The sequence below is a fragment of the Plecotus auritus genome (assembly GCF_963455305.1).
Source record: "Plecotus auritus genome assembly, chromosome: 8".
NCBI classification, from domain to species: Eukaryota; Metazoa; Chordata; class Mammalia; order Chiroptera; family Vespertilionidae; genus Plecotus; species Plecotus auritus.
The window spans coordinates 164,897,413-164,906,942 of NC_137782.1; the positions used below are offsets into that span (position 1 = coordinate 164,897,413).

A 9,530-nucleotide genomic window follows, 5' to 3' on the forward strand; every position below is an offset into this window, starting at 1 on the left:
CTTACAGATACTGTGGAACAGTGACCACAAGTTTAGTTACTATCCATCATCGCACACAGAAAAAAAAAAAAGGCTTTTCATTGTAATGAGAACTTTTGGGATCTACTCTCTTAAGAACTTTCAAAGTTTGCATAACTTTTTACTATAGAATACTGTTACTGTGCATATCATAAATATAAGAGTCCTCAGATCTTTTGATTTTGTACCATCGCTTTTCTCTCCATGGTTCTCCCTTTCTACTTATTCACCTTGACCCCACCCCACCCACCCACACACACAAGCACACCTTGAAATTGCCTTGTCAGCATCAATCGTGTTAGCATCTCTTCTCCATTCTGGTCTCAGAGCGTATCTTTAGTCCAGAAGCAAAGAGGGGAGGGAAGAGGAAGGCAGTTATTGGTCACCTCGACTCGCCAGGCTTCCCTGAGGATACTTTAAACACAGATGACCTCATGTACAGAGCACAGAGTTCATTGGCATCTTTTAAATGTACTTTTAGGTTTCCATGTCTCATTCTAAATTCTTCCACTTCATCCTCAAGGGATATTGGCTCTAAAACTAAGAAACGATTACTTATTAACTTAGAGCAATATTTATTACGGAAAAGTAAGCTTTGGTTTCTTATTTATTCACTCTGGTTAATTGGAATCTACTAAAATTTACAGGATCTCCATAAGTTCCATGCCCTTAGCCCAGCTGTGGGCAAACTACGGCCTGCGGGCCGGATCCAGCTGTTCTATCCGGTTCTCTTGCTCTCCCCTCTGCTCCTTTACTTTGAATTTATATTAGTTCACACAAACACTCCATCCATGCTTTTGTTCCAGCCCTCCGGTCCAGTTTAAGAACCCATTGTGGCCCTCGAGTCAAAAAGTTTGCCCACCCCTGCCTTAGCCAGTAGAAACATGTCCTGTTCTTACCTTTGCTTCTCTGGAGATAGCAAACTAATTTTGTATGGTATTGATCACATTGAGACAAAACCTACAAACATTTTTTTAAGTTATAGACAGTTTTAATATTTGTTCAGTGCTAATTGTTTACTATTCTTGAACTTGGAGAAAATCTTAATCTTCAGTAGAATTAATATATTTCTTACACACTTGATTCAGTCCTGTTTCTCCAGAATTTTCCTTGAAATCCTCCCCTGCTACCCAGAATTCTTCTTTTCTTTTTTAAAATTCTTTATTGTTGAAAATTACTTATGTTTCCTTTTTCCCCCATTGACCTCTCCAAGCCCACTCCCGCACCCCAGCACAGGCCCTCACCCCCCTACTGTCTGTGTCCAGAATTCTTCAAAGGCCCTCTTAGCGCAGGGGGCCAGGCCTCATACCAATCCCTAGTGGACGTGTTTCTTCAGGAAGCAGAGCAGAGAGGGGGCTACCCAGGACTCGCTCACGGGTAAGAGAGAGGATGCGGGACCTGTTCAGAGACAGCGTGTCCTTCGGGAAAAATGTGATTCTTGGTAGCTGGTATTAAAATTCTGTAGAAGAGCTACATGAAAGATTAAAACAAGAGAATGCAGGACTCCCCTACGAGCAGAAAATAGAAAAAGCCGTGGAACGTATGCTCAGGACACGGAGAACTTAACATGGCCCTGAGACCTGTCTCTCCAAGCGGACACAAGACTTCCCATCACATCAAGAAGTCAAAGGCCATCTCCTTAATTTGCAGAGCCAAACGAGAAATCCTTCGATAAAAAGTAAAGGAGGAGGAGAAACCAAGATGGCGGCATAGGTAAACACCTAAACTGCTGCCTCACACAACAATTTCAAAACTACAACTAAAAGACAAAACGGACATCATCCAGAACCACAGGAAGGCTGGCTGAGTGGAAATTCTACAACTAGAAGGAAAGAGAAAAGCACACTGAGGCTCAGAGGAGCTGCAGGAGGCAAAGGTACTGAGATGTGCGCGCGGAGAGGACTGGCAACTGAGTGCGCGGCTGGGAGGAGGACAAAAGTTCCCAACTGCACTGAACTCCAGTTCTGGGTGAGACTCTGGGGACCCAGACTCATTCGGGGAGAAACTGGACTGTCTGGCAGCGGGTGGAACTCGAGGGCGGTTTTCTCTCAGAGGTGCTTGCAGCGATTACCACAGGACACTGAGACACAGGGGCTTATTAGGGAAGGGCTAATGGGAAGCCAAGGCTGTCTGCTCCGCCCTGAGACTCCGCCCCATTCAAGCTGAGCACAAAGGCTTTTGCAAGTCCTGTCTCATAAGGGTGTCTCCAGCACAGAAGTTCTCCCAGCACTGACACAGCTGATCCTCACAGCCAATTGGCCTGGAGGTCAATTCCTCCCAGTGATACCAACAACAATCAAGGCTTAACTACAACAAGACTGTGTACACAGCCCACAAAGGGGTGCACCAAGAGTGTCCACCTCAGGTAACTGGGGAGGCTGAGCCACTGGGCCCTATAGGACACCTAGCACACAAAGCCACTCTATCAACTCAGGGAAGCAGCCAAAATGCAGACTCAAAGAAACAGATCACAAATGAAAGAAATGGAGGAAAGCAAACAACTGGATATAGAATTCAAAACCACGGTTATAAGGTTTTTCAAGAATTTTCTAGAAAAGGCTGATAAATTTAGCGAGACCCTCGAGGATATGAAAAAGGACCAACTAGAAATTAAGCATACACTGACTGAAATAAGAAATATTATACAGAGATCCAACAGCAGACTAGAGGATCACAAGAATCAAGTCAAAGATTTGAAATACAAAGAAGCAAAAAAAAAACTGGAAAAGAAAAAAAAAAAAAAAAAAAAAGAATCCAAAAATAGGAAGATAGTGTAAGGAGCCTCTGGGACAACTTCAAGCATACCAACATCCGAATTATGGGGGTGCCAGAAGAAGAGAGAGAGCAAGATACTGAAAACCTATTTGAAGAAATAATGACAGAAAACTTCCCCCACCTGGTGAAAGAAATAGACTTACAAGTCCAGGAAGTGCAGAGAACCCCAAACAAAAGGAATCCAAAGAGGACCACACCAAGACACATCATAATTAAAATGCCAAGAGCAAAAGACAAAGAGAGAATATTAAAAGCAGCAAGAGAAAAACAGTTACCTACAAGGGAGCACCCATACAACTATCAGCTGATTTCTCAACAGAAACTATGCAGGCCAGATGGGAGTGGCAAGAAATATTCAAAGTGATGAATAGCAAGAACCTATAACCAAGATTACTCTACCCAGCAAAGCTATCATTCAGAATTGAAGAACAGATAAAGAGCTTCACAGATAAGAAAAAGCTAAAGGAGTTCATCACCGCCAAACCAGTATTGTATGAAATGCTGAAAGGTATTCTTTAAGAAGAGGAAAAAGAAGAAAAAGGTAAAGATAAAAATTATGAACAACAAATACATATCTATCAACAAGTGAATCTAAAAATCAAGTGAATAAAAAATCTGAACAGAATAAACTGGTGAATATAATAGAATCAGGGGCATAGAAAGGGAGTGGACTGACAATTCTTGGGGGGAAAGGGGTGTGGAGGGTGCGGGAAGAGACTGGACAAAAATCGTACAACCTATGGATGAGGACAGGGGATAAGGGCAGAGGGTGGGGTGGGAACCAAGTGGAGGGGAGCTGTGGGGGAAAAGGAACAATTGTAATAATCTGAACAATAAAGATTTATTAAATTAAAAAAAAATAAAGGGGGAAAGCTAGGGCATTCAGAAAGCCCGATACCCAGCCTCCTCAGGAGACAGCGGGAACCTGGATTACAAAAGGTGGGAAATAAAGCCATCCGGTGAGACACAGAGCAGACCCCTTCCAGGCAGCGACTGGGAACTAGAAGCCTCTCAGAGGCCTGACACCTGAGCATAGTGAAGAGCAGGGAGCCCAGCCCGGCCAGTGTGGCTCAGTGGTGGAGCACCGACGTATGAACCAGGAGGTCACGGTTCAATTCCCAGTCAGGGCACATGCCCAGTTGTGGGCTCGATCCCCAGTGTGGGGCGTGCAGGAGGCAGCCGATCAATGATTCTCTCTCATCATTGATGTTTCTCTCTCTCCCTCTCCCTTCCTCTCTGAAATCAATAAAAAGTATATTTTTTAAAAAAAAAGAGCAGGGAAGGTTACAGGACCAGATGGTCTCCAGGCCCCTCCCTGACCAGTTCCTGCTCATTGGGGAGCTTGGAAGCCTAAGATCTCCCCAGGGCTCTGCGGGTCTTACCGCTCCTCTCCTCTCTGGGGATGTTGATCTCTCTCGTTTCTTCTTTGTCTCCGGGAGCTCACAGTACCTCTCAGGTACCCCTTCCCACGCCCCTGTCCTGGGCATTGGTATCCCCACCTACCCTGGGCCCCAGATTCCCCAGGAAACGACTCATTTCAGCCCTTTTTCTTGTAGCTTACCCACCTGTGTATCCGGCTCCTCATCTGCTCTGCCCCCTCTTGCTCTACATTAGCCCTCTCTCTTCCTGCACAGACACCGTGGCTGCGTTATGCTCTCCCTAGGGTTATGGTAGCACCCCCCACCTGACCCCTCACCTTGAGAAGCGGCACTCCGGCTCCATGTGTCATGGAGGCCTCCCTGTGCTGCTGTCGATCAGGTCCCGTTGCCTGTTGTTTTGCCTCCGTGGCCTTTCACTTCCTGACCCTCTCCCTGGCCTACGTGGTTCCTTGTCCTTCCCAGCAGTTTCCTCAGGGAGCTACACGCCGGGCCCACAGCCTGTGCCCAGCCTCGCCGGTTCTTTGCCAGCTGCCCGGTATTTCCCCTCCCCTGTGCTAGTCCCCAAGCCCCACGTTCAGAGCTCGCCCAGGCGCCTGCCCTGACTGCCCCAGCAGAGACTCACTCAGTGCCGCCAGCTGCCAAGTGCTGTCTGTTGTCATCTGATCATTCCTTTACCAAACGTTTTCTCATCGTTTATGTACTCAGTTTCCACTGCATTTTTTCTACTTGTATGTTATGTATTATTTGTTTGTTGTTTCCTAGTCCCACCTTTAAAAGGGGTAGTAGTTACTTGGGATATGCTTACTGCAAGAGTTGTTACATTACTCAAACAGCTGAATGCAGCTCAGGGCGGGCCCGTCACTAACACGGAGCTTTGCTCCTTTTCGTAGGGACGAAGTCAACAAAGCGTATCGGAGACTCGCTGTGCTGCTCCACCCTGACAAGTGTGTAGCGCCTGGGAGTGAAGATGCCTTCAAGGCGGTGGTGAATGCCCGGACAGCCGTCCTGAAAAACATCAAGTAGGAGGTAGAGGAGAGGACGCGTGTGGGGCTCGGTCCAAACAGGCTTTCCCTGGAGGTGAGACAGCCGACGTGGGTTTCCCTCTGCAGAATCCACCTGCTCCTTTCCCGTGTGTTGTCAGCCCCAAATCAGTCATCCAGGCGCCTGCTACCATCTCACAGAGAGGGAGCGAAGGAACCACCGCCTGCGCGTCGCTCATCGCCTATTTCCAAGTTGAAAGCAGGTCCTCCCTCAGGCCCTTGCTCAGGAAAGTCCAGAGGTTTCTGGAGGGGAGGACAGGAAGACCCTTTCACCTTGTCTTTCTTTTTTATTAATTCACCATCAGAAGAAAAACAAGCAGACAGTATTGAAACCCCTGGAAGCTGGTGTGACCTCACAAGCAAGTTGCTCCTTTTAGGATGAGTTCTTAGGTGGCCTCGTAACCATCAATCTAAAATTAACGAACTCCTAGAGCCCTTGGGAAGTTTGTGAAACAGAGCAATGCGATTCTGAAGTAAGCAGCCCTTTTTTGACGTTTAGTCTGTTCCCTTCTCTGACCACCAGGGGGAGAGACGAGCCAGTCCTCAGGGTAAAAGCGATGGCAGCCATACTTCGGGGTAAACTGGCTGCTGCTAGTCGGGCCCCTGGATCTGAGGTCTCTCCCTGGCTGTGGAAATGGGTGCTGGTTGCTGTGGGGAGCATCATCACCTAGGAATGAGGAATCGGACCCAAGACAAGGGCTTGCAGGGCACACTGGGTTTTGCACACATCGCCAGGGGCCCGGCAGCCTGGCTCAGGCACATTTGATGCCTTAGCGGAGCCCCCATATGAGGTTTATGCCTTTTTTGTTTCTGCTTTCTCTGCTGCAGACAAATAATGGTGGGAAAGTCAGGGGTGCTGCTCAGCAAGCCAGGGCTCCCCCTCAGTGTTAGCTCCTCTCCTCTAGCCTCCTTGTTCTATGTGCTACGTCCGCCACCATTCCTCTCCCTCAGTCCCTGGCCTCCACCCACTGCCTCCCTTACAGGCCTGGCCTGGGTCTGGATGACCAGAGGCAAGTGTGGGTCCTTTGGGGGGTGGGGAGCATGTGGAGGAAGAGATCTTAAAGCCTGTGTGGGAGGAATCGCCATCATTTTGCTTGGGTCCCAAACTTCTGAATAGTGACATTTTAAACAACAGATTATAAAAATTAACGTCACATAGAGAAATCCGTTTCCCCATAGTCTCCGCTCAGTCTCCCAGGGATGGGTGAGGATCAGGCCTGGCCTTTCTCTCAGGCGTCTACAGCCCTTCTCAGGTGTGGCCCAATCGCCTGTCACTCTCATGACGATGCTCATGTTTTAAGCTGTGACCACGCTGCCCTGACTGGGGCTTTAAGGTACATAGGACACTGCTTCCTGTGAACTTTACCAGCTATCCCATATAGATCGCCGGGTAGCATACCTACACCTCAGGAGAAAGGCACTTCCATTCTTTCACGCCCACTGCGTCTGGGATCTTGCCCTCCCAAAGCAGCTGCATTCCGAGCTTGTCAGGAAACCAGAGCATTGTTTCCTAGTAGGTTCTCATCTCGGTGAAACCAAAATGTTCTTTTTTACGAATTGAGATCTGAGATACGATTTCTTTCTGGTGGGGTTTTCCTCTGGCCATTGGATGTTAACTAGCTCCGGGCCTGCGGAACTCCAACGCACGGTCTCTGGACCCGATGTTGCTTAAGGCCTTCATCACGCCTACAGTAATGAATATCGCTCTGTTCTGGCTACAGAATTGAGGAGTTGTGTGAATGAGGGATCACGCATGGCCGTGTCAGCCCAAGTTGCCCTGACAGCTTGCTGAGTGTGTGGCCCTGTATAAATAGTTGGGGCCAGTTTTCATTACTGCCCTTAAACCCTGGGTGGGTCACCTCATTCACCTACAGTGAGCGCGTGCGGCTGGGGAGTTCTTTAGGCTTCCATTCGTATCCTATGTAGCGACCGACTTGTTGAAATTTAGCCTGATCCTGTTCTCAGGTCCTGGGACTCAGTTCCCAGCACCTTCATTGTGGGTCAGTGTACAAGGCCATGAACTGCTTCACTTATGGAAAAGAGAGGAAGCCGGGATTTTCTGACTTCCCTAATTCTTGAGTAGAATATTAAAAGATAATGAAGCATGAACAGCAATGAGGAGTGTTTTTAGTACTAATTTCCTACAAACTTACAGACCTCTGTGCCATAACTTAACTTCTTGGTGCAAATATGCCCTTTATAATTCAATCTTAAAATTATTCAGCCAGAACACATCAGTGAGAGTAACAACTAGCAGAATAATTGCAATGGCTAAAAAAAAAAAAATTTCTAGAGAGAATCTTGTTTTTCAAAAAGGAATAAAAAGTTTGAACAGCTATTATTAAAGAAAAGCCGTTCCTTCCACATCTGAGTCACCAAGGATTAACTTTTAAAACTTGTTAGAAATCCCTGGAGGCATTTCAGACTCATCGTCCAACCCACCCGCGCACTTTAGCATCACCCGCCTTCTGTCCCGCTGCCCTCTCCTGCGCCATTTGAGTTGATGTTCTGGACTGTCAGCATTTCTGTTATCCCCACGGGCATTTGCTTCTTCACATGAGTGTGTCCTGGGCGTTGTCAGTCTTAACGGACTGTAGATGCGGGGTGTTGTGCTGCTGCCCCACCTAACTGCTCGGATGCTGTAGCTTGCACACTGTTCTTTAAGGCTCACGTTTACCTCAGGAAACTTAGTATGTTCTCAGCATTGAATTCTCAACTGGTCAATATTTTTTATACCCATAAACGAGTACCTACTTCACTGTTAGTCCCATGAGCCATAGACAAGGCAGCTGAGTTTCTGAAAGAAAGCCCCGTGAGTGCAGCACGGAATGAGGTCGCCGCCTCTCGCAGAAAGGGACAGTGTAGAGGGGCGAGGGGTTTCCATTTCCGGTTGGAAGGGGTGGAGCTGTTGCACACTGTGTGTGACAGTGACAGCGCCCTTCTCCCGGGAACTTCGGTCGGCCGGGATGTCCCTCCCTTCACTGCTCACAGTCCAGCTCGCTGAGTCTGCCTATGATTTGGCGAAACTTTTGAAAACGAATTTAGCTGCAAAATATAGCTAACCATCTTCCATTGCAAATTTTGCAAAGTGGAAAGAGGTTCAGACTTGGGGTTGGGATTGAGCACAATTGTCAGATACACTGGATACTATTTGTACATTGGTTTCCCCATGAAACATCTCTGGAGAAGACAGCCGTTTAAACTGTGATGTGGGTGCATCAGCTTGCGTGGAACAAGCAGGGCCGGATCTCTGTGCAGCGAAGGCCTCGGGTGGGGGGGGAATGACCTGGTGGAAACTGGACAGTGTGGGTTGGCTTCCTGCATCGGTTGCCCTTCGACTGTGAATGCAGAGTCTCCAAACAAACCTTTTGCTCTTACGAGGTAATTCACATATTTGCTTTCTGTTGAAATAACTGAAAGTGTTAAATCCAGCAGTTGTTGATGTCTTGTACAGAGAGTGTCATATGTGTCTAAGTTGTGTATTTTTATAAAGTAAAGCCAAATATCACACACTGCTCTGGGGCTGCACTGATTTGTGGGAACATGGGTCTTTAACATTAAACACGTGAGTCCAGTCTGCTTCCTCACGCGCTGAGGCCTTAGATGAGGCATCTGGCTTCAGTTTCCAGTTGGTAAAATGGAAGAACTTTTTATTCATCAGCGCATGAGGCTTGTCTAACCTTATTAAGTCGTGATGAGGAGGTTTGATCTCTCAGAGAAAGATACTAATGTTATGTTTGCCTTTTTAATTCAGATAAAACTGTTATCTCACTTTAATAATGAAGATCTTAATAACTCAGTTAAGTACCCTCTGGACAACAAGAACCCTGAAGTAACAGCCTGTTGCGAACCCAGACGCTGAAAGTGGGAAGCCTCGCAGGCCGACCCGCAGAAGGCGTCTGTCTGGGGGGCCCCCGGCAGGGGCTTTCGTTGTCGTTAGGAAGGACATGTGCTCTCGTCTGGGCTGTCCGTCACTCCTTAGGGAACTGCTCCACCTTCATGGCTAGCGCGTCCTAAAGGGGAGCTGCCAGGCCCTCCTATGCCCCACCCTCCCCCTGCCCACAGACATCGGTCCAGGAGACGGGAAATGTCACCCAAGCTCAACCAATTGGCATCCCTCCCTGGATCCTTCTAATTGGATCTATGAAAACACACTTCCTCTCAGAAGAGGAAGACAGAAAGAGTCTGCTGATGTTGGCACCTTGATTATAAGCTCATGGAAAAAACTTGAGAGAATGTAGCAGACATTCAGGAAGAGACCGTCCTGACGGCTAAGACTTTCCTTCCAGCCCACGAGGCCTTCTGAGCTGGTGATTCT

At 47.7% G+C, this 9,530-nt stretch overlaps 1 protein-coding gene across 3 annotated transcripts in view; it reads left to right on the forward strand.

Annotated features, from left to right (window-relative positions):
• DNAJC27 (DnaJ heat shock protein family (Hsp40) member C27) overlaps positions 1–9,201 on the forward strand; it is a 30,385-nt gene extending 21,184 nt beyond the window's left edge. For 2 of the 3 annotated variants that reach the window (XM_080683636.1, XM_080683638.1), the window contains one exon: positions 5,063–8,728. In XM_080683636.1, the coding sequence (XP_080539762.1) occupies positions 5,063–5,195 (133 nt within the window). In that variant the 3' untranslated portion in view covers positions 5,196–8,728. Of the gene's footprint in view, positions 1–5,062; positions 8,729–8,966 lie in introns of those variants that run through there. The other variant, XM_080683637.1, reaches the window with a different exon arrangement.
• Positions 9,202–9,530: the final 329 nt, after the last annotated feature.